The sequence below is a fragment of the Lithobates pipiens genome, unplaced genomic scaffold, assembly GCF_037356315.1.
Source record: "Lithobates pipiens isolate NorthernLeopardFrog02 unplaced genomic scaffold, aLitPip1_a1.2 Scaffold_8, whole genome shotgun sequence".
Classification (NCBI taxonomy): Eukaryota; Metazoa; Chordata; class Amphibia; order Anura; family Ranidae; genus Lithobates; species Lithobates pipiens.
In genome coordinates this window covers 119,238,680-119,263,786 of record NW_027507903.1, presented here as the reverse complement: position 1 = coordinate 119,263,786, position 25,107 = coordinate 119,238,680, and the positions used below count along the sequence as shown (strand labels likewise).

Below are 25,107 nucleotides of genomic sequence, written 5' to 3'. Positions count from 1 at the left end.
AGGCGAGTCTCGTAGACTTGCCGATCACAGGGGGCGCGCAGGCCGCTCGTGCACGGGACTACGTCAATAGACGTAGTCCCGGCAAAGGAGATCCGCGCTGTAGCCGTCATTCGGCTATAGCGCGGGTCTCAAGTGGTTAATATTTCAGCCACGGACCTCTGAAAAAAAAAATGCACTAGTCCAAGTATAAGCCATAGGGCTTAAACGATCGAGTTCTTCATAGCATCTGAGACACAGTGCGTCAAATACACCAGCCCCTTGCCGGGCCTGCTGATCAGGCAGAATTTCAGATATCTTACACCTGTTCCTTAACCCCTTGGAGTCCATATTCCAATGCACTGGCGTGACTCAAAATGTGCTCCCCCAAAATAGTGGAGCAGACGTTAAAGGGTTTATGGACTGAGCTACTCCAATTGCAGCCAGAACTTGCAAAAGACATGTTGTCTTTAAAAGGAAAATCCAACCTTAACTTGCTGGATCCTTTAACATCAGTGCATTATCCACTGGACACGTGAGACTCTGCTCACTGAGGCGATTGCAGCATTAATAGCTGGAACGGTGGAACCCCCCCATTTCTTTCATAAAAATGTTCCCATTCAGAATACATAGCTATGCATGAATAGGAAAAACATCCCCAGGTGGGGGAGGTTCAAATGAACCCTATTAGGGGTAGATACCTCAGGAGTCTCTGCTGCAGGCAACAAAAGGGTTACGTAAGGGAGTAGACAAACACCTGACCTGTGCGGCTACTCCCTCCCTGTTAGGATCCTCCGAAGAGGAAAAATAAGTATCTTCCAATATTTGGGAAGATGTACCTGATACCCAGCCTCCTGCACCTCAACAAAAGGAATCTGAGGACTAGATGGGAATCTGCTATGTTTAGTCCTACTGGAGAGACATCATAGCAATAATCTTTTAAATGGCAGAAGAAAAAAACCTGTTTGTATGAAATACACAGGGACAGAAGTGTTCTACCCTTGACGGCTCATCTGACTGGCCACATTTTTCTTTGTACCTCTCAGGGGAGGAAGACATTCTTTTGGAAGGGTTTTCAGTTTGTTGTATACCATTAACCCCTTCGAAACCTTAGAGGAGTTCCTGGTCCCTTTGTCACTCATAGCTTACAGTACAAAGCAGAGGCAGTACCAGCAAAAGAATGTTTCACTTGCTAGGCTATAGTACAGTACAAAAGCTGCTATTAGTCCTAGCTATACAGTACAATGTTGTCAACAAAAGGGAAATGCCTGTGTCACCAAACCTGACCAGCAAGCACTCTGCTCTGTCCCTCCACCACCAGACTGCAGCTTTTCCTGTATCGCTTAAATTACTTCCTCCACGCGTGGCTGGCGTCTGATGCCGTTTAGCCACGCCCCCCACGCAAAAACGCGCCACCCCTTCCTCTTTCAACAGGGAAGTGTGTGAGCGCCGGCACTGGGGGGGGCAAAACGGCTGCAATTTCAAGAAAAAAAGAAAAAGAGGCAGCTGGCTGGCATTCAAGGAGTCAAAAACCACCAATCTGGGGGCCCAGGAAGTGATCAGAACCCCCTTCATACCTGAGGGCCTGAGCTGACTTGAACGGAGAGGAGAGTGAAAGCTTCTGCTGTTTCCAGCTTCGGAATGGTGAGTGCTCAATACAGCCTCCAGTGGTGACACATAGACATGACATGACAACACAATACATGGAAGGAGAGATTCCTTGCAGAAAATCTCCCCTACCTTTCGTTGCCGCAAGGTTTTATCAGGGATAAAAAAAAAATTAAAAAAAATCTTCGCCCTTCACGGTAGGCTCCGAGACCTTGAAAGGAAACCTTCAGGAACAGGGGTACACTCAGGTAATCCTGCAATCCTGGACCTGCAAGAAGACCCTGCCAGTAAACTTTTATTGGCCTCACTACCAAAAAAGTACTGGATCCCAGGGCCCAGCTTTAAAAGCATTCACAAGCAAAAGCTTGTGTCTTCGGATGACGAGGCCCAGGTACCGTTCATTTAGTCCATTATGGAGACATCAGAATGGATCCGGTCAGGATGGCTGGCTCTCATCAAAGGATTACTGCCCATGGAGCTCAGTACCCACATCCTTACACGTGTCCAACACCTTAGTCACTGACGAAAAAAACCGGAGGACTTCCAGTAATGGGAGGGGTTATATGGGGGAAGTTCACGCCTTAAGGGGCATGCCAGTGTCCAGCACCTGATACGCCGATATAACCCACATAGTTATTACTATGGCTCTGTGTCCCCTGATGTAAGAAAAGAAACACTATTTAGTTTTAATACTTAAAGTAAACTCCCCCATCCATCCATGTCTCCATGCTTTATTTTTCTGAGAAATTATTTTTAAAAACACCTTTAGCGTTTCTGGGCAAGGCCATCTTGAGTAAAGTCAGATAATTCATGCATCATTTACTTCCTGGAACCCATCTGCCCTTAGCTCAGGAATAGAGGCAGGAGGGTGTGCTTAGCTAAGAAAACCCCTCCTCCCTTTGAAGACTCCTGGGATCTATGGCAATTGCCTAGGAATGGAAACCAGGAAGTAGCTGAAAAAAAATAAAAATAATAAAGTTTAAAACAAATATATACCTTCCTTTACTAATGCGAGTAGCGTAAGGATTACAAATAGTCAATGTTAATTGAGAGTTTCGCTTTAAAGTGGTTGTAAGCCCTTTCATATACCCAGTGACTAGTCTCAGGTGATACGCAGAGATGAAAATATGAAACAAATCCTCTTACATACAGCAAGTAATACCCATTTTATCTGCAGCCCTCTCTCCTCTACATCAGTTCAATGTCCAGAATTTACACAGCATTTCTGAGCTTCCAGAGTCAGGACAGGGGGATCTGACTTGACACACTGCACAGCTCAGAGAGGAGAGGTGAGTGTTATCTGACACCTGAGTAAAGGTAATGGACACCCCCCTATCTAATCTTATAGGAAAACATGCAAAGCTGAGGCCATTAATCACAGGCTGTGCACTGGAGCCCTCCTCCCTCATTGCTTTAAACCCCTTGGAGTCCCACAACCTTTTAGAAACGATTTGGAGAGATAGCAGAACAAAGAGGCAGAAATAACACTCTTGTGATTGAGGCAAATGCACCACTATAATTGTACATTTGTGCTCATAAGTTTACATACCCTGGCAGAATTTATGATTTCTTGGCCATTTTATAGAGAATACGAATGATAAACACAAAAACTTTTCTTTCACTCATGGTTAGTGTTTGGCTGAAGCCATTTATTATCAATCAACTGTGTTTACTCTTTTTAAATCATAATCACAACAGAAACTACCCAAATGATCCTGATCAAAAGTTTACATACCCCAGTTCTTAATACTGTGTATTGTCCCCTTTAACATCAATGACATATGAAGTCTTTTGTGGCATTTGTGGACGAGGCTCTTTATATTCTCAGATGGTAAAGCTGCCCATTCCTCCAGCCTCCAGTTCCTGTAAATTCTTTGGCTATCTTGCATGAACCACACGTTTGAGATCTCCCCAGAGGGGCTCAATGATATTGAGGTCAGGAGACTGAGATGGCCACTCCAGAACCCTTACTTTATTCTGCTGTAGCCAATGACAGGTCAACTTAGCCTTGTGTTTTGGATCATTGTCATGTTGGAATGTCCAAGTTCGTCCCATGTGCAGCTTCCTGGCTGATGAATGCAAATGTTTTTCCAGTATTTTTTGATAACATACTGTATTCATCTTGCCATTAATTTTGACCAAATTTCCTGTGCCTTTGTAGCTCACACATCCCCAAAACATCAGCCATCCCCCTCCATGTTTCACAGTAGGAATGGTCTACCTATCATCATAGGCCTTGTTGCCTTTCTTCAAATGTAGAGTTTATGGTTGTGGCCAAAAAGCTCAATTTTGGTCTCATCACTCCAAATGACTTTGTGCCAGAAGGTCTGAGGCTTGTCTCTGTGCTGTTTGGCGTATTGTAAGCGGGATACTTTGTGGCATTTTCCTAGTAATGGCTTTCTTCTGGCGACTCGACCATGCAGCCCATCTTTCTTCAAGTGCCTCCTTATTGTGCATCTTGAATCAGCCACACCACATGTTTTCAGAGAAGTTGTTTGTGGGTTTTTCTTTGCATCTCGAACAATTTTCCTGGCAGTTGTGGCTGAAATTTTAGTTGGTCTACCTGACCGTGGTTTGGTTTCAACAGAACCCCTCATTTTCCACTTCTTGATTAGAGATTGAACACAATGCCATTCTCAATTCCTTGGATATCTTTTTATATCCCTTTCCCATTTTATACAGTTCAACTACCTTTTCCCACAGATCCTTTGACAATTATTTTGCTTTCCCCATGACTCAGAATCCAGAAACGTCAATGCAGTAGTTATCAAGCCAAAATCATCAGGGTATGTAAACTTTTGATCAGTGTCATTTGGGTAGTTTAAATTGTCATTATGATTTAAAAAAAGGAGTAAACACAGTTGACCGATAATAAATGGCTTCAGCCAAACACTAACCATGAGTGAAAGAAAAGTTTTTGTGTTTCATATTCTCTGAAAAATGGGCAAGAAATCAAATTCTGCCAGGGTATGTAAACTTATGAGCACAAATGTACAATTATAGTGGTGTATTTGCCTCAATTACAAGAGTGTGATTTTCTGCCTTTTTGTATATTCAGTATATGACCTTCGCAGACATTTTGTGCCCTGGTGACAAAAAATCCACAATTAAACACATTTAACCACTTGCCGACCGCCTAACGCCGATGTACGTCGGCAGAATGGCACGGGCAGGCATAAGCACGTACATGTACGTGATTTGCCTCCCGCGGGTCGGGGGCCCGATCGGGCCCCCGCCCGGTGCCTGCGGCGGTCGGTTTTCGTTCGGGAGCGATCCCGGACGAGGGGACGGCCATTCATTCATGGCCACCCCCTCGCGATCGCTCCCGATGAATAGAAATCCCCGGTGACATCACTTCCTCTCCTGTAATGTAAACACAGGAGAGGAAGTGATGTATTCTCTCCTCCGTGTCGGTATTTTTCGTTCCGACACGGAGGAGAGCGGATCAGTGAGTTGCACCAACACATCCCACACACAGTAGAACATGCCAGGCACACTCACACCCCCCCTTTACCCCCCGATCACCCCCCCAATTACCCCTGCCCCCCAGTCACAGTGACACCAATGTCATTTTTTTTTTTTTTTTTTTTTTTTTTGCATTGGTGTCATTTGTGACTGTAATAACTGTTAGGGCAGTTAGAGTTAGCCCCCTTTAGTTCTAATGTACCCCCCTAACCCCCCCAATAAAGGTTTAACCCCGTGATCACCCCCCGTCGCCAGTGTCACTAAGGCTGGGTTCACATTGCAGCGGTTTATGAGAACGAATGTGATTCGCACCGCACTGCAGTGCAAATCACATCCGATCTCTGTGCGATTCGAGTTCAGCCATTCGCCGCACCCGCCACACCCGCCGCACCCGCCGCAAATTCGCACGGGACCCTTTTTTTGGCCCGCAGCAGAATCGGATCGCATGGGTGTTCACACCATGCGATCCGAGTTTGCAGATCGCACTGCGATATGCGAACTGATCTGGGGGTGTCAGTAACATTTCACTGACACTCCCAGCAGTTCGCATAGGGCAGTGTGAACTGCCGCCGGGAGGCATGCGATGCGGGAACCCGCCGCGGATTCGCGGCGTTTCCGCATCGCTCCAGTGTGAACCCAGCCTAATAAGCGATCATTTTTCTGATCGCCGTATTAGTGTCCCAGGTGACGCTAGTTAGGCAGGTAGGTATTTAGGTTCGCCGCAGCTTTTTATAGCGCCAGGGACCCCCATATACTACCGCATAAAGCCCCCTGATTGCCCCCTAGTTAACCCTTTCACCAGTGATCACCATATAACTGTTACAGGTGACGCTGGTTGGTTAGTTATTTTTTTATAGTTTCAGGGCACCCGCCATTTATTACCTAATAAAGGTTTAACCCCCTGATCACCCGGCGGGTGTCATTTGTGACTAATAACTGTTAGGGCAGTTAGGGTTAGCCCCCTTTAGTTCTAAGGTACCCCCCTAACCCCCCCAATAAAGGTTTAACCCCGTGATCACCCCCCGTCGCCAGTGTCACTAAGGCTGGGTTCAGATTGCAGCGGTTTGAGAACGGATGTGATTCGCACTGCAGTGCAAATCACATCCGATCTCTGTGCGATTCGAGTTCAGCCATTCGCCGCACCCGCCACACCCGCCGCACCCGCCGCAAATTCGCACGGGACCCTTTTTTTGGCCCGCAGCAGAATCGGATCGCATGGGTGTTCACACCATGCGATCCGAGTTTGCAGATCGCACTGCGATATGCGAACTGATCTGGGGGTGTCAGTAACATTTCACTGACACTCCCAGCAGTTCGCATAGGGCAGTGTGAACTGCCGCCGGGAGGCATGCGATGCGGGAACCCGCCGCGCATTCGTGGCGTTCCCGCATCGCTCCAGTGTGAACCCAGCCTAATAAGCGATCGTTTTTCTGATCGCTGTATTAGTGTCACAGGTGACGCTAGTTAGGCAAGTAGGTATTTAGGTTCGCCGCAGCTTTTTATAGCGCCAGGGACCCCCATATACTACCGCATAAAGCCCCCTGATTGCCCCCTAGTTAACCCTTTCACCAGTGATCACCATATAACTGTTACAGGTGACGCTGGTTGGTTAGTTATTTTTTTATAGTTTCAGGGCACCCGCCATTTATTACCTAGTCTCACTAGTGTACCCCTAAATTTAGGGGTGTCTACTTTCCAAAATGGGGTCATTTGGGGGGGGTTTGTGCCATCTTGGCATTTTATGGCCTTCAAAACTGTAACGCCCTTAGAAAGCCTGAAGGCGGTGCTTGGTTTTCGGGGCCCCGTACGCGGCTAGGCTCCCAAAAAGTCCCACATATGTGGTATCCCCGTACTCAGGAGAAGCAGCAGAATTTATTTTGGGGTGTCATTTCACATATGCCCATGGCATGCGTGAGCAATATATCATTTAGTGACAACTTTGTGAAAAAAAAAAAAAAAAAAAAAAAGTTTGTAATTTTCCCGCAACTTGTGGCAAAATATAAAATATTCCATGGACTCAACATGCCTCTCAGCAAATAGCTTGGGGTGTCTACTTTCTAAAATGGGGTCATTTGTGGGGGTTTTGTGCCATCTTGGCATTTTATGGCCTTCAAAACTGTAATAGGTAGTGAGGAGTGAAGTCAAATATTTACGCCCTTAGAAAGCCTGAAGGCGGTGCTTGGTTTTCGGGGCCCCGTACGCGGCTAGGCTCCCAAAAAGTCCCACATATGTGGTATCCCCGTACTCAGGAGAAGCAGCAGAATTTATTTTGGGGTGTCATTTCACATATGCCCATGGCATGTGTGAGCAATATATCATTTAGTGACAACTTTGTGAAAAAAAAAAAAAAAAAAAAAAGTTTGTAATTTTCCCGCAACTTGTGGCAAAATATAAAATATTCCATGAACTCAACATGCCTCTCAGCAAATAGCTTGGGGTGTCTACTTTCTAAAATGGGGTCATTTGTGGGGGTTTTGTGCCATCTTGGCATTTTATGGCCTTCAAAACTGTAATAGGTAGTGAGAAGTGAACTCAAAAATTTACGCCCTTAGAAAGCCTGAAGGCGGTGCTTGGTTTTCGGGGCCCCGTACGCGGCTAGGCTCCCAAAAAGTCCCACATATGTGGTATCCCCGTACTCAGGAGAAGCAGCAGAATTTATTTTGGGGTGTCATTTCACATACGCCCATAGCATGTGTGAGCAATATATCATTTAGTGACAACTTTGTGTAAAAAAAAAAAAAAAATTTTTTTTTTGTCATTATTCAATCGCTTGAGGCAAAAAAATAAAATATTCAATGGGCTCAACATGCCTCTTATCAATTTCCTTAGGGGGTCTACTTTCCAAAATGGGGTCATTTGGGGGGGTTTTGTACTGCCCTGCCATTTTAGCACCTCAAGAAATGAGATAGGCAGTCGTAAACTAAAAGCTGCGTAAATTCCAGAAAACGTACCTTAGTTTGTAGATGTGACAACTTTTGCGCAAACCAATAAATATACAATTATTGACTTTTTTTTTACCAAAGACATGTGGCTGAATACATTTTGGCCTAAATGTATGACTAAAATTGAGTTTATTGGATTTTTCTAATAACAAAAAGTAGAAAATATCATTTTTTTTCAAAATTTGCGGTCTTTTTACGTTTATATCGCAAAAAATAAAAATCGCAGAGGCAATCAAATACCATCAAAAGAAAGCTCTATTTGTGGGAAGAAAAGGACGCAAATTTTGTTTGGGTACAACATTGCATGACCGCGCAATTACCAGTTAAAGCAGCGCAGTGCCAAAGTGTAAAAAGACCTCTGGTCATTTACCAGCAAAATGGTCCGGTCTGAAAGTGGTTAATATGAGCATAAATGCTACAGTATTGTGCACCAAAATCGTATAACACTTCATGTGCATTTGTGTATTTGGACACTGTAATCCTGTTCTACTGAGAAAAAAACAAAACAGCTTTTATGTGCTAGCTACTTCATTACACCATACATACCTGGCTTAAACACCAAAGGATCATTTTTAAAGAGCTCCAAGGAATCTATGACACTGTCAAATTTGTCCTTGATATAAAACTCTTCTGGTTCAAGGGCTTTAGCCTTCTTGGATTTTCTGCAACCCGCTTCCTTGGTCTTGCTTTTTTCTTCTGCTTTACTTGGTCCAGTATTATCACACCGCTCTTTCTCTGTGCTGCTCTCTGGGGAAGCTGCAGCATCAGAATTTTTTGCAGTTCTTTTCCTGATTTTCTGGATGTCCTTGTCGTAGTGTCTGATCCCACTTAGGTGAGAGGCCAACAACCTTGTTGTTATTGCCACCTACAATACAAGCCAACATTTAGTAAATACAAACTATAACCTATATACTGCAGATAGACATACAAGCAGCAAACTTGGTAGTTCTTATTAATGAATGATTTAAAGAACAAGTCTGCAGTTACACGTGGCAATCATACATATTTCAGACATTACAGCAGGAACACTAAGGGGGTTATTTACAAAGGGCAAATCCACGTCGCACTGCAAGTGCACTTGGAAGTGCAGTCGCTCTAAATCTAAGGGGTAGATCTGAAATGAGGAGAAGCTCTGCTGATTTTATCATCCAATCATGTGCAAGCTAAAATGCTGTTTTTTTATTTTCCTTGCATGTCCCCCTCAGATCTACAGTGACTTTACTTTCAAGTGCACTTGCAGTGCAAAGTAGATTTTCTTTTAGTAAATAACCCCCTAAGACCCCTTTTGCACTGGGGTGGGCATTGACGATAAAACGCTGCTAGTTTTAGCGGCGCTTTACCATCATTTTAGCTGCGCTATTCGGGTTATATGGCCGCTGTGGAGGCGTTTTGCAGGCACTTCAGCAGCGGTGCCCATTCATTTCAATGGGCAGGAGTGGTGTATACACCACCCCAAAGATGCTGCTTGCAGGACATTTTTTTTAACCTGCCAGCGCAGCTCCCCAGTGTAAAAGCACTCTGGCTTTCACACTGGGGCAGCAGGGGAGGTGTTTTTCAGGGACCATTTTTAGCCCAAAAGCGCCTGAAAAACGTCCCCGTGTGAAAGAGGTCTAAAGAAAAGTGATCTTTGGTTGGTTGCATTACAGCTCATTGCATGAATGACACACCATGGAGGAAAAAGGTTCCACATAATGAACTGAAAGTGTGGCCTTGCTTTCCAGCAATGAAGAAAAATAGCCCCAAGTGTAGAGTGTGACAGGTAAAAAGAAAATATCTAGCATTTGTCTAGCAGAAGGAAGTAGGAAGTGTAAATTACAGAAATGCCCTATGCTATATCTAGAAAGGAAACAAGGGGAAAATCTCCACCGGTGAGGTACAACAATAAAGCACACACAGGATTTAACCTTTTGTCCTCTGTATCAAAGACTACTGGCAAGCTTATACTACGTTCCATCATCAAAGAAAGGGGAACGCCAAGGGTTTTTCACAGTTTTCTATTCATCATGAACTAAACATTCACATTTTTAGAGAAGAGTATACTCTTTCTAAATGCTCTGACCATACCCCTGATGAAGTAAAGCACTTAGGCTCGGTTCACACAGGGGCGGCACGACTTGCAGCGCGACTCACAGAAGCGACCTGCACACGACTTCAGCGGCGACTTGCAAAACGACTTCTGTATAGAAGTCAATGCAAGTCGCCTGAAGTCGCCCCAAAAGTAGTACAGGAACCTTTTTTCTAAGTCGGAGCGACTTTAGTCGCTCTTATTAGAACGGTTCCATAGTACAGAACGGAGCGCGACTTGTCAGGCGGCGAAGTCGCCTGGACAAGTCGCCCCTGTGTGAACCGAGCCTCAGAGGAACACGCTGGGGTTCATTTACTAAACCTGAAGAGTGAAAAATCTGATGCAGCTGTGCATGGTAGCCAATCAGCTTGTTCAACTGCCCTGTAGCACTTTTACTGCTACAGGGTGGCAGCTGTGCGCAGGATCATAATTCCCCTAGTAAAAGCAGTACACATAGTAAACACAAACACTGGCAAGGCACACCGTTAATCCTTTGATCACCCTAGATGTTTAACCCCTTCCCAGCCAGTGTCATCAGTACAGTGACAGTGCATATTTTTTATAACTGATCACTGTATTAGTTTCATTGGTTCCCGCAAAGTGTCAGTTAGTGTTCAATTGTCTGCCACAATATCGCAGTCCCGCTATAAAAGTCACTGATTGGCGCCATTACTAACGACTCATCCAGGAGGTCATAAAAGAACCCAGAACAATAGCTAAAGAACTGCAGGCCTCACTGATCACGATTCAACAATAAGAAAGAGACTAGGCAAAAATGGCATCCATGGAAGAGTTCCAAGGCCACAGCCACTGCTTACCAAAAAGAACACAAAGGCTCATCTCATATTTACCAAAAAAACATCTTGATTATCCCCAAGACTTTTAGGCAAATATTTTGTGGACTGATCAGACACAAAAAGAAATTACTTTTTGGAAGGAGTGCATCCCATTAAATCTGGCATAAAACTAATACAGCAATTCAAAACAAGATCATACCAACAGTCAGACATGGTGGTAGTAGCCTGATGGTCTGGGGCTGCTATGCAGGACAATGATCCAAAACACAACAGCAAGTCCACCTCCAAATGGTTCAAACAAAGCAAAATGTATGTTTTAGAGTGGCCATCATTTAAAAATGGCATTTTGTATTTACTCGGGTTATCTTTGTGTAATAATAAAATGAGTTTGATGACAGTGTAACAAATATGCAAAAAATAAAAAATCTGGTTGGGTGGGTGTTGCCCCTCTGTGGTCGAGGGGCGTGAGGTATCCCCGAATACTTGATGGGGTGAACTCCGTCCCCGGGCATGGTGGGGGCATCCTGTAGCCTAAATCATAAAACTGTTTTAAGGAAACAGGCTATGGTGACAAGCCCAACGCGGGTGCTCCGCCACAACAGTTTTAGAAACATCCCAACTGGAATCTAAAAACGTATAAAGGAAGATAAAGAAATTTTCATCCGGCTTCAGCAGATGAGGTGGTGGACTATCTGTGATTGTAACACACACACACACACACACACACACACACACACACACACACACACTGTACATATGTAGGGGGGGGGGGGGGTTGGGGGGGGGGGTCATAAAAACCTCCGAGAGGATTTGTCTTCATAAAATTTGCTTTATTGTCGCCCAACACAGACCTTACAAGCTTACACAGGGTTTGACTCCAGACCCAAATTGAACAAAAGAATAGAAGGAGAACATGCTGAAAATTTACAAAAGACAAAAATGGGATTGTTCTTTTAAGAGACTCATTTAAGAGGTCAATTGAGCAAAGCAGAGTCTTGTTACCTATCAGTATAACCATTTCAATATAATGTATATGATATTCCTATATTAAAATATACTTCTGCCCTATAAAAAATATGATTGACTGGCAAAAATTAGGCAGTTGAGAAGCTGCAACATTATTGCAATGAGAATAAATCCTTGTGACTTTTCACACCTTTTCACCTTCAAACTCCTTTTCTGGGAACTCCGGTACATACTTCTGCACTGGTGCGTCTAGATCTAGCCGACCCTCTTCCCAAAGCTTGGCCACTGCCGTCATAGTAAAAGACTTGCTGATACTGGCTACACGCATGACACTGTCTGCTGAACACGGAATCCGGTTCTCCACATCAGCAAACCCAAGCCCTATGGGAACAGAGTACAAGGTGCAATGCAATGTATGTTATTTTATCGATTTTTATAAATCATCTAATCGTGACCTCTTAGATCACTAGTGAAGGACCTTTAGAATGTCATAAGTGCAATGTTTGTATCCCATAAGTCATGACCTCTTTTGGGGCTACAGGAACACTTTTGAGGGTCATCAATATTGAAAGATGCTGCAGACATTAGGAGTGGTGCAAGTAAGTGCAAGCAACATGGTGATTATTTCCTACAGCAGACACCTGGCTGTATTAGCTATGCGTAGTGATACATTAAAGTGTTTGTTAAGGCAATATTAAAAGACCAGCCCCTCTATTACAGTGTGCTATGCCAGCCTCCAAGTTGTATTTAAAAATGAGCAGTGTAAACACTGAATTTCAGTTGCCTTCAAGCCGGTCACATCACTCATGACCACTTTCCAGCTCTGATGGATGTCTTCTGCGGGAGGGGCCATGATCTCCCTCTGACATCAGAGGGAGGATCACGTGACCTCTTGTCTCCTCCACAGAAGCCATCCATCGGAGCTGGAAAGCAGCTGAGAGTCACGTGTCCGGCCTGAAGACAGCTGAAATTCAGTATAAACACTGCTCTTTTTTAAATACAACTTACACAGTGTTCTATGCCAGCCTCTAATAGAGTGGCTGGCAGTGACAAATTTAATATTTTATTATTACAACAATAGCGGCGGGAGGGACGGGGCCGGAGACAGACAGAGAGGGCACTGACAAGCAGGAAGGAGGGGGAGGAGAGCAGCCTATCAAGAAGGGAGGCACTTTGACCATGGTGATCCCATGATGATCAGGGTGGAGCTGCCCTGGTTATCGTGGTCTGTTTAGAGAGGGCACACAGGAAGTGGTTGGTTTAGGTTTTGTTTTTTTTACAGTTTAGTTGGGGCAGATTACATAGCACAAGCACTGTGCTGTGTAATCTGCTTTAAGGGACCGGAATCTACTTTTATTTTGGGGGGGGGGGGGGGGGGGTTAACAAATGCTTTAAGGTGCATTCTTTTGTGTCCTGGGGAGGGAGGAAGCCATGCTATGATGTAGCAGGGAAGGCCCCATCATGCTAAATTTCTGACTGCAACAGAAGCAGTAAATTGAGTACCCCCCCCCCCCCCCATCTACTCTGCTCACACCCAGTGAAGAGGCTGTGATGCTGCGATGTGTGTGTTTGACTGCATACACAGTACAAGAGCATATATGTGTGTATAAATCTAGATAATGAATGTACGGTATGTGTGAAGGTGTATCAGCATATTTGTGAACGTACAGTATGTATGTGCCATATACAGTATCTCACAAAATTACACTCCTCACATTTTTGTAAATATTTTATTATATCTTTTTATGTGACAACACTGAAGAAATTACACTTTTCTACATTTTAAAGTAGTGAGTGTGCAGCTTGTATAACAGTGTAAATTTGCTGTCCCCTCAAAATAACTCAACACACACAGCCATTAATGTCTAAACCGCCGGCAACAAAAGTGAGTACACCCCTAAGTGAAAATGTCCAAACTGGGCCCAAAGTTTCAAAATTGTGTGTGGCCACCATTATTTCCCAGCACTGCCTTAACCCCCCTGGGCATGAAGTTCACCAGAGCTTCACAGGCAGGTTGCCACTGGAGTCCTCTTCCACTCTTCCATGATGACATCACAGAGCTGGTGGATGTTAGAGACCCTGCGCTCCTTCACCTTCCATTTGAGAATGCCCCACAGATGCTCAATAGGGTTTAGGTCTGGGGACATGCTTGGCCAGTCCACCACTTTTACCCTGAGCTTTTTTTTAGCAAGGCAGTGGTAGTCTTGGAGGTGTGTTTGGGGTTGTTATCATGTTGGAATACCGCCCTGCTGCCCAGTCTCTGATGGGAGGGAAACATGCTCTGCTTCAGTATATCACAGTACATGTTGGCATTCATGGTTCCCAATTTGGACATTTTCACTTAGGGGTGTACTCACTTTTGTTGCCAGCGGTTTAGACATTAATGGCTGTGTGTTGAGTTATTTTGTGGGAACAGCAAATTTTACATTGTAGCAAAGTGTAATTTCTTCAGTGTTGTCACATAAAAAGGTATAATGAAATATTTACAAAAGTGTGAGAGGTGTACTCACTTTTGTGAGATACTGTATGTGTATATTCACTCTGCCTTACCAGTGCAGAAGAACACAACAAATAATAAAATAAATTGTTCTGCAGATGTCAAATCATAGTAATGCGTAATCTCCTCCATCCATTGATAATACTAAAGGGAGATGCAGCAAAATGACTGCTAAAATGTCTGTATCATGTGATAACGCTCTAAAAGGATAAGTTCACAAAAAAAAAAAAAAAATTTTTTTATAAAATGCTCATTTTTTGCAGGTAAAAAAAAAAAACATGCATTCATTATTTTTTTTGCAGGAGCCTGTAAAGTATTGCACCAGCAATTAGCAGATTGCTGATGGCATTCAGGCCCACTGCAGACCTGTCAGTGTTTCTGCTTCCTCATACCTCATAGGTGGAAGCCGATACATTCTGACAGGTGGAATCAATGAGCTACCACAGTCCTCCACAGACCAGCTGCAGTACACACTGGCCAATTTCTGCACAACATTCGACCTGTTTGTACTAGGCTTAAACCACTTCCCTGACCGGCGCACGCCGATATACATCGGCAGAATGGCACGGGCAGGCATATTGGCGTACAGGTACGTCCAATTTTAAATGCCGCCCTGCCATCACGAGCACACCGCAGGTGGAGCGCTCGCATGCCGGTCGGGACCCCCGTGAGTCCGATCACGGGTCCCGTGGACTCGATCGCCGCAGGCATGCCCGCGATCGTCTCAAAGGGCGGCTGAGCGAGGAGATGCCATTGTAAACAGCATCTCCCCGTTCTGCCTAGCAACAAGTGACGCTGATCTCTGCTCCACGTGATTGGAGCAGAGATCAGTGTTCACTAAAACAAAGCCCAGCCCCCCCACAGTCAGTAACACACCCCTAGGAACACTTAACCCCTACACTGCCACCCCCTGGTTAACCCCAGGGGTGATCAAATACCACCAAAAGAAAGCGCCATTTGTGGGAAAAAAAGGACGTCAATTTTGTTTGGGAGCCTCGTTGCACGACCACACAATTGTCAGTTAAAGCGACGCAGTGCCGAATCGCAAAAAGTGGTCTGGTTTTAAGCCAGCAAAATGGTCCGGTCTGTAAGTGGTTAACCTAATGCCAAGCCACAAAAAGCATTTGTCATGTAAATTAGTGACAAAGGCCAGCAGCCTCTGGTTTATCTTGTATGATCCCCAAAGGTCAAAGATGTCAAATGACAATCCAGTTACTGGGATCAAACACCCTCTAAAACTGCACCTACAAAAATAGTATTTGAGGTTATGATAAAACAAAAGGTTGGGTGTATAAATATATATTAGTGTACAGGAAATCTGTATTGAGAAAATTATGTAAATGCAGCTGATGATCACTGATTCTGAAAATGCAAGTTCCCTAACTTCCATGTTAATCCACAGGCTTCAATACTTTTTGAGTCACTAAAAGTCGATCAGAATTTCTGACTTGCTTTTTCAAAATCAGTGACAGCCTTAGGCAGAACCAGCCCATTACTCTATGCCCTTGTACACACGGTCCGAAATTCCGACGGAAAATGTCCGATTGGACCATCTTGTCGGATAATCCGACCGTGCGTGGGCTCCATCTGACTTTTTCCATCGGAATGTCCGAGCAACAAAGTTTGAGAGCTGGATATAAAATTTTCCGACAACATGATCCGATCGGACTTTATCCAATCGTTTGTAGAGAATTCTGATCGGACAAAGTGCCACGCATGCTCAGATCAAATTACGAGACCAAAGCTATTGCTTGCATGCAAACAAAAATCCTGTTTGTTTGTTTTTTCCTTGCATATACTTGGGTATTCTTTGCAAAGTGAAATATTACCACATTCACTAAGCTAAGGCCTCATGCACACGAGACGCAGTTAAACGCGTGTTCAGATGCAGTTGGACACTTTTTTCAACTGCCCCTGAACTCATTCAATGTTATCCTATGTGTCCATGCACACAGTCTCGTTTTTTGCCGTTTTTATGCAGTTGCGTTTAACCTTGTTTTTCCAGAAGCAAAAAAATGGGTTCAGACGCAAAAATTTCCACGTTTCAGACGCAAAACGCGGCTAAACGCGGCACCCGCGTTTATAAAGGAACCCAATTTTTTGGACCAGAAAACTCAGAAATATGATCTGAGAATGACATTTTATGACCCGACTTTGGGGGCCCATATCTTGGGGCCACTTATTGCCAGGAACCCCAATGTTATGTCATGCACTTTTCTGCATCAGAGATACATGGCCTCAAAGTCAACTGTGACCATCTGCGGCAATGTAATTTGGTCATTAGGGTTGGGTGTTATGGTAAGTGGTTATCCGTTAGGGTTAGGGTTATTGTTTAGGATTAAGGGTTGGATTAGGGTTAGGGTTGTTTAGGGTTAGTGTAAGGGATAGGGTTAGCTGTTAGGGGTAGGGTTAGTGTTAGGATTCTGGATATTTTAATAAGGCATTAAAAAATATTATACTACCATATACAGCAGCAAAGAATTAAAATATAATAATCAATACATATTTCACGATAAAAATATAAAACATGTATGTGCAGCTGTGTACCTACCCTGACAAGTTTTTTAATTTTAGCTGGATGTCCATTGTCACATTTGATCTGCTCTTAGAAAAAGTACAACCTGGTCTGACATTCGTTGACACCAATATGAGAAACAGTGTGTCACCAGAGGAACTGCTGTTGGCAACGATCAGGTATGTGTATATATTTATAAAATATATTTATCTATAGATGGACAGATGAATTTTTTTCTCTGTCCTTTATTTTAAAAAAAATAATGTCTATTTATAGCAAATTATCCAATTTTTTAAAATATCGAAAATTTTCTTGTGGCAATTTTTAACATGTTAAAAATATATAAAAAAATTGGCCAAATAAATTTAAAACAATTATAAAAAATCTAATTAACAAAGATTTGCTTTTAAATAAAACAATTTGAAACTAGAAAAAATTAATAAAAACATATATTAAGATAAAAAAAAAAAAATTAACTATTTTAATATTGTTTTATATTAGAAATAATGAAAACATGTTAAAAATTGCCACAAGAAAATTTTAGATATTTTAAAAAATTGGATAATTTCCTATAAATAGACATAATTTTTTTTAAAATAAAGGACAGAGAAAAAAATGTATCTGTACATCTATAGATAAACATATTTTAGAAATATATACACATACCTGATCGTTACCAACAGACGTTCCTCTGGTGACACACTGTTTCTCATATTGGTGTCCATGAATGTCAGACCAGGTCGTACTTTTTCTAAGAGCAGATCAAATGTGACAATGGACATCCGGCTAAAATTAAAAAAACTTGTCGGGGTAGGTACGCAGCTGCACATACATGTTTGTGAAATATCCAACAGACATTCGCTGTCCCATCAACGGATGGGTCCAATATCGATGAGCTCTGACTCTGGACCTCTCACAAAATTTGCGACGACGTTGCTGTCTCATCAAGTGCAAAATCAGGAGCATTTCCTGACATATATTCAATATGGGATCCATTTCAAAATATATACCACAGAAAGAGAGGCAAATGCAAGTGTACAACTGCTCTCTATGCTGCTGCTGCTGCTCACTCTGATCAAAATAGCAGAAATAGTTAAAAAAAACATGCTTTGAGAGCTTGGGCAGGGTCTACATGATGTTATCTTTATAAACGCTTATAAACGCAAACGCGGCTAAACGCGGCATGCAAACGCGGCAAAACGCGCGTTTCTAAACGCGCGTTTCAGCTTTTTTTGAGCAGAGTTTTCACCTGCTTCTCGTGTGCATGAGGCCTAAGGCTGGCCATACATTATACATTTTTTTGTAGCATTTCCCTATTTACCAAAACCATATAATATGAGGTCAAACCTAAACACTTTCAATTTGAATGTAATCAGGTAGGCCCTTGCACTGCATAGTTAAAAGGTAAATTGAACAAGAAATTTGTATAATGATTGGCCAGAGAAAAAGCTCTTCCAAAGTATAACCACGCTCTACTCCTTTAGTAAATCAACTCCATTGTCTCAGTCACCAGAATGTCTTTCATACATGACTTTTCTTTCAAAGAAAAATACATTGAATGTATATTAGGCATGATGTCACTGGCTGGGGAAAATAAACAAAAAAACATTATAACATTTTATACGTATTTACACTGACAACATAAATATCTGATCAGGACAATGGCACATTTTTGCAACCAAACTAAATATGAAATATTAGATATTGCAAGTGCAAATTATCTTTGTCTGAGGTTCTATGATACACCAGCATGAAAACAAATAAGCTTTGTGTAGTTTATTTTTGAAGCAGTTAGTTTTCATAACAGAAAACGCTATTGAAATTGTGTTTTGTGCACACAAAGGGATTTGTCTCCAGACTATCGCCTCTTACATTCATGAATTAAAAGTAGTATTCCAGACACGCTTACCTTCTGTCCAAACAGTTTCACCATCCACAGACACACCCACCACTATTCCTGGAGATCCCACCTCATCCTACATTAAAAAAAAATAAAAAAAAAATCAGCATAAAGTTACAAAACAAAAAAGTATCCTTATAGCACTTATCCTTATAGCACAGGGATCTCAAACTACGGCACTCCAGCTGTTGCAGAACTACATGTCCCATGAGGCATTGTAAAACTCTGACATTCACAGACATGACGGGAATTGTAGTTCCCAAGACTCCTTTCACACTGGGACGTTTTTCAGGTGCCTGTAAAGCGATTGAAAGAAGCCTCATCTGCAATCCCAATGTGAAAGCCCAAGCGCTTTAAGAGCCCTTTCACACTTCCAGCGCCTGAAAAAAAGGTTCGTAAATCTCCGCTTAAACTAGCATCGCTTTACTAGCATTTTTTGAGCGCTATTGGGGCGCTTTTAACCCCTGCTAGTGGCCAAATAAAGGGTTAAAAGCACCCACAAAGCGCTACTGCAAAAAAATCGCTTTGCAGGCGCTTCCCATTGATTTCAATGGGAAGGGTCGCTTTAGGAGCGTTGTATTCACCACTCCAAAAGCGCTGCAAAGAAGCTGCTTGCAGGACTTTTTTTTGACGCTCTGCCAGCGCAGCGCCTCACTGTGAAAGCACTCGGGCTTTTACATTGGGATTGCAGTTGAGGCTTCTTTCAGGCACTTATTTTAACGCTAAAGCACCTGAAAAACGCCATAGTGTGAAAGGGGTTTCAGTGTGAAAGCACTCAGGCTTTCACATTGGGATTACAGATGAGGCTTCTTTCAGGCGTTATACATGCGCTTTTTTAATGCTAAAGCACCTGAAAAACGCCCCAGTGTGAAAAGGGTCTAAACAATTGCAGGGCCATATTTTGGAGACCCCTACTTTAGTAAGTCCTTTTTCAGCAAAGGTACCCACATCATGAGAGAACTGTCATCTTATAACTGTTATTTCCACAAGAGGAGGAGAAAGATAAAGGAGGAGCAAATAGTTGTTAATTGCATGCCCCCAGCACTGTGTTGTCACTGAAAGCTCCTGGTCACACGGCAACAATCAAGAGCTGGTAGGATGGGCTCCTGATCACATGATCATTGTGACATATATACAGTTCATATTAGCTCTACAAACTATTACTCATGTGCATTGGCATATACAACCTGAAAAATATAAAGTAAACTAAGTTCCAGTGCGGCTACCAACCACTGGAAAAATGGATATCAGGATACAGAAAACAAAAAGCAGCGCACGATGGAAATCGCATGAAAACGTATTAGCCTTTAGATAAGTAACATGATGAATTTATTGCACTAAGAGTCAAATATAAAAAGCTGCATTTCCATCGCACTCTGCTTTTTGTTTTCTGATCATTGTGACAGCCTATCACAGTGGTCCCTGGTGTTTACAACTGCTAAAAAGCGAAAAGTATACTGTATTGTTGTCAGTGATATCATAAATGAAACTTGTAAAGTTTGAAAGAGAAGTAAGTGGTTACAGCATCAATCCGATGCTGCATCTGTCCCCACTGCTTCTAAGGTCGGTCATAGACAGTTCGAATCTCAGCCAGTTCCTGCTGAATCAGTTCCGCCGATATATTTGAACCACATATGGGCAGGCTGAATGTACCAAGCTGATCGACTGATCAATCAGCTTGAGTACAACCAGCCTGTCGGATCTTACATGTGATTAACACTAGTGGCTGGTATAGCCACTAGCAATAATCGCTGTCTTCTGGGAAGCTGTCCCCGCCGGTAGAATACAATGACTCAGGAGGAGGAATTCACCCTGTCAACATTGTCTGTGTTGATGGGGGAATCAAGCAAATTTTCACCATGTATGGCCGGCATAACACTGAGAACTGAGTGTTAAAAGATTGCTGATTGCGCTCAGTTCTTAGTCTTCAGCGAGCAGAGAGGCAGTGACTGTCAGACTTCGGCTCTTTGCTCCTCTAGCGCTAACTAGCATACCAGACTGGAGGGGGAGGGAATGGCTAGCTCAGTCTCCCTGCGACTCGCTGAGAGGCTGAGCCAGCTGCCTGTCCAGGCATCTGGGTGGATCCCGATTGTAAAGTCAGGAGCTTTCCCAGAGCCTGGACCAGCTAAGTGACATTAGCCGACAGTGGATTTCAGCCCACTGTCAGCTGAAAATGGGTCACAGGAGTGCAAAACCAACTGCACTCCTGTGATCCCCAGGAGTAATACAGCCAAAGGAGCTTTGGCTATACTTCTCATTTAAGGGAAATGGACAAATTTCTGGCATAAAGGGAATGTGTGGCTTACCACAATGCATTTCCATGAGTGGGCCAACACACTGAAAACAATCCGTTTCCCATGCTGCTGATATCTTATCTCAAAAGTTGTTAAACTGAAAAAACAGCAGTAAAAAACATACTGAGCAAATATGATTACCCCCATGCCCATATATAACTGCAAACTATACACACAATGAAGGATTTCAAAACATTTATGTGCATATGTAGGATTATTTGTACAAGGATGATCTACTCTTTTATAGGTACATCTAAAAAAAAAAAAAAAAATGTATAATATTTTACCGAAAATATATAATCACACTTCATCTTTTAACCCTTATGAGACTGGGAAACACTCTCTCCTATTTTCAATGGCTTTCAGATGGACTTCCTTAGATATTACTGCTGGTGTTTCTGGCATAGCTGGTTATGTCTGGTGATGCACAGATACAGTGCCTTGCAAAAGTATTCACCCCCTCCCCCTGGCTTTTTACCTATTTTATTACATTTTTTACAGCTTTTAGTTCATTGTTTTTTTTTAATCTAAATTATATATGATGGACCAGAACACAATAGTCCAAGTTGGTGAAGTAAAATTAGAAAAATATATACATAAAATAATTGGCATGTGCGTATGTATTCACCCCCTCTGTTATGAAGCCCATAAAAAGCTCTGATGCAACCAATTACCTTCAGAAGTCCCATAATTAGTGAAATGATGTCCACCTGTGTGCAATCTAAGTGTCACATGATCTGTCATTACATATACACACACCTTTTTGAAAGGCCCCAGAGGCTGCAACACCTAAGCAAGAGGCACCACTAACCAAACACTGCCACAAAGACCAAGGAACTCTCCAAACAAGTAAGGGACAATGATGTTGAGAAGCACAAGTCAGGGTTAGGTCATAAAAAAAAAATATCCAAATCTTTCATGATCCCTAGGAGTACCATCAAATCTATCATAACCAAATAGAAAGAACATGGCACAACAGCAAACCTACCAAGAGATGGCCCCACACCAAAACTCAGGGACCAGGCAAGGAGGGCATTAATCAGAGAGGCAAAACAGAGACCTAAGGTAACCCTGGAGGAGCTGCAGAGTTCCACAGCAGAGACTGGAGTATCTGTATATAGGACGACAATAAGCTGTACGCTCCATAGAGTTGGGCTTTATGGCAGAGTGGCCAGAAGAAAGCCATTACTTTCAGCAAAAAACAAAAAGGCACGTCTTGAGTTTGCGAAAAGGCATGTGGGAGACTCCCAAAATGTATGGAGTAAGGTGCTCTGGTCTAAGGAGTCTAAAATTTAGCTTTTTGTCCAAAGAAAACGCTAAAGCCCCGTACACACGAGAGAACTTATGTCCGACAGACTTCCGAAGGAGTTCTGCCGGAGTTCCGACAGAGTTCTGATGGACTTTTCGACTGAGCGGACTTGGCCACACACAATCACACTAAACTCCGACGGATTCGAACGTGATGACGTACGACTGGACTCGAATAAGGAAGTTCATAGCCAGTAGCCAATAGCTGCCCTAGCGTCGGTTTTAGTCCGTCGGAATAGCATACACACGAGCGAATTTTTCGGAGGGACCGGGTCTGGCGGAGTTCCGTCGGAAAAATTTGAAGCATGTTCCATATTCTAAAGTCCGTCAGACTTTGGCAAATCAAAAGTCCGTTGCAGCCCACACACGATCGAATAGTCTGACGGAATCAGTCCGTCGGACTTTGGATGTTGAAAAGTCCGCTCGTGTGTACGCGGCATATGTCTGACACAAACCCATCACATCACCCAAAGAAGACCATGGTGATGGCAGCATCATGCTGTGGGGATGTTTTTCAGCAGTCAGGACTGGGAAACTGGTCAGAGTTGAGGGAAAGATGGATGGTGCTAAATACAGGGATATTCTTGAGCAAAACCTATACCACTTTGTGTGATTTGAGGCTAGGATGGAGGTTCACCTTCCAGCAGGACAATGACCCCAAACACACTGCTAAAGCAACACTTGAGTGGTTTAAGGGGAAACATGTAAATGTGTTAGAATGACCAAGTCAAAGCCCAGACCTCAATCCAATAGAAAATATGTGGTCAGACTTAAAGATTGCTATTCACAAGCGCAAACCTTCAAACCTGAAGTAGCTGGAGCAGTTTTGCAAGAGGAATGGGTAAAAATCCCAGTGGTAAAATGTGGCAATTTCAGAGACATATCCAAAGCAACTTGGAGCTGTGATAGCCACATAAAGTGGCTTAACATAGTATTGACTTTGGGGGGGGGGGGGGGGGTGAATAGTTATGCACATTGACTTTTTCTGTTAGTTTGTTGATTCACCCTGAGCAGGAAGATGACAGGTCTGTCTCTGCACTCCGTGCAGGGACGGACCTGTCGGCGCGCCGCTCTCCCCTAGGGGGATCAGATGACGACGGACCGGACCGCACAGTCCATCGTCACTCAAACCAATGACGGATGGAAAAGTAGGTTTTTCCTCCTTCACACTTTTTCGGATGGGAGCGGGTCAGATGTCAGCGCACATGTCACAGCTGACATCCGACGCTCCATAGACCTCTATGGAGCATCCGTTCAGGTCTGCTTGAAAAACTGACAGGCAGACCTGAAAGGATCAGCCATGTGAAAGAGGCCAAAAGGCATACAGTAGCAACTCGAAAGCAAGGGTAAAAGGGACTTTCTCTGGGGGCAGTGCTCAAGGGGGGAGAAGCCAGGAGCACCGGTGGGGGACCCAAAAAAAGAGGAGGATTGGAGCTGCTCTGTGCAAAACCATTACACAGGGAAATCAAGTATAGCTGGTTTGTGATTAAAAAAATGAAAATAAAACAAAGCTTTTTTATCATTTTAAAGTAACTACACATTAAGAGCCGGTTCACACTGCGGGCGATGCGAGGCGACACGACTTGCCTCACCTCGATCTGACAAGTCGCCCCCGTTCTGTACAATGGAACCTTTTTTCTGAGTCGGAGCGACTCGAGTCGCTCCGACTCAGAAAAAAGGTTCCTGTACTACTTTCGGGCGACCTCGGGGCGACTTGCATTGACTTCTATACAGAAGTCATCTGCAAGTTGCTGCTGAGGTCGCGGCAGGTCGCGGCGAGGCAAGTCGGTGTCGCCTCGCATCGCCTGCAGTGTGAACCGGCCCTAATTGGTAATAGTGCTGAAACCATGATTTAAAAGATCCAATATGTGCAACCCTAAAGAGGACTCAAAATGGACTGCAAGCGACTCTGAAAGGCTAAACCTGTATCCCAACACTGATGAAAGGGAATCTGCCTATTTAGCCGTAAATGGACAAATAGAGCAACAAAACAATGCAGTTCAAAAAAGCAATATCAAATATTTGATTTCATAGCTCAATCTAAACAGGTAGAATTGTCCTCATATTTATTCCTTATTTGTGACCTTCATTAAAACTTCCACAAGGTACCAAGGTTCTCTGAACACAGTAACTTTGTGTGTTGCCATATTAGAGAAATAATAGAAGCTTTGTCTGTTTCTCAATGAAAGCCATCATCTGTAAAAATAAAAGTGGTTAGAATTGCCATCCTACCCCTTTCATCTTCTCATTATCTGTTTTCAGGAGGAGGCACAGCGTTTAACCCCTCAGTTCAGTTTAATGAAAAAGGAGATTTTTTTTTTTTTTTTTTTACAATTTGAGATATACTTTGAGATCAAGAACCTCATCCTGCTGACTGGACAATAAAAGGAGCAACACCACATGCATGACCTCAATGATAATGCAGGGAATCAGCAACATGGCCAAGTTTTAACACACATGTGCCAGAAATGTGGGTATGCAATATTTTGTTTCCAGAGTTGCAGTCAGATTTGAGAAAACCCCATATGATTGTCTACTAGCATATTATAAAAGACTTACCTTGAAACAAAGCCCTCCATCGGCAGAGGCTTCCATCTTCACCCGGTCTTCCTTCTAGGTTTGCAGCTGCTTAAATGGCCAATGCGCGATGATATCACTCTCACGCATGCGCGGGAGTCACGGCACAGAGCTCAGAAGGAACAGCATGGGTATGCCATTCCTTCAGAGCGCATGCGCCAGCGATGTCACCGTTTGCCATACAAGCGAATATCTCC

General features: G+C 43.3%; 1 protein-coding gene across 2 annotated transcripts in view; it reads right to left on the bottom strand.

Annotated features, from left to right (window-relative positions):
• Positions 1–25,107, bottom strand: part of LACTB (lactamase beta) — a 92,118-nt gene that overhangs the window by 36,316 nt on the left and 30,695 nt on the right. The window contains exons 2-4 of one of the 2 annotated variants that reach the window (XM_077472069.1): positions 18,741–18,807; positions 12,010–12,200; positions 8,538–8,856 (exon numbers count right to left, since the gene is read on the bottom strand). In XM_077472069.1, coding sequence (XP_077328195.1) covers positions 8,538–8,856; positions 12,010–12,200; positions 18,741–18,807 — 577 coding nt within the window. The remainder of the gene's footprint in view (positions 1–8,537; positions 8,857–12,009; positions 12,201–18,740; positions 18,808–25,107) is intronic. The other variant, XM_077472070.1, reaches the window with a different exon arrangement.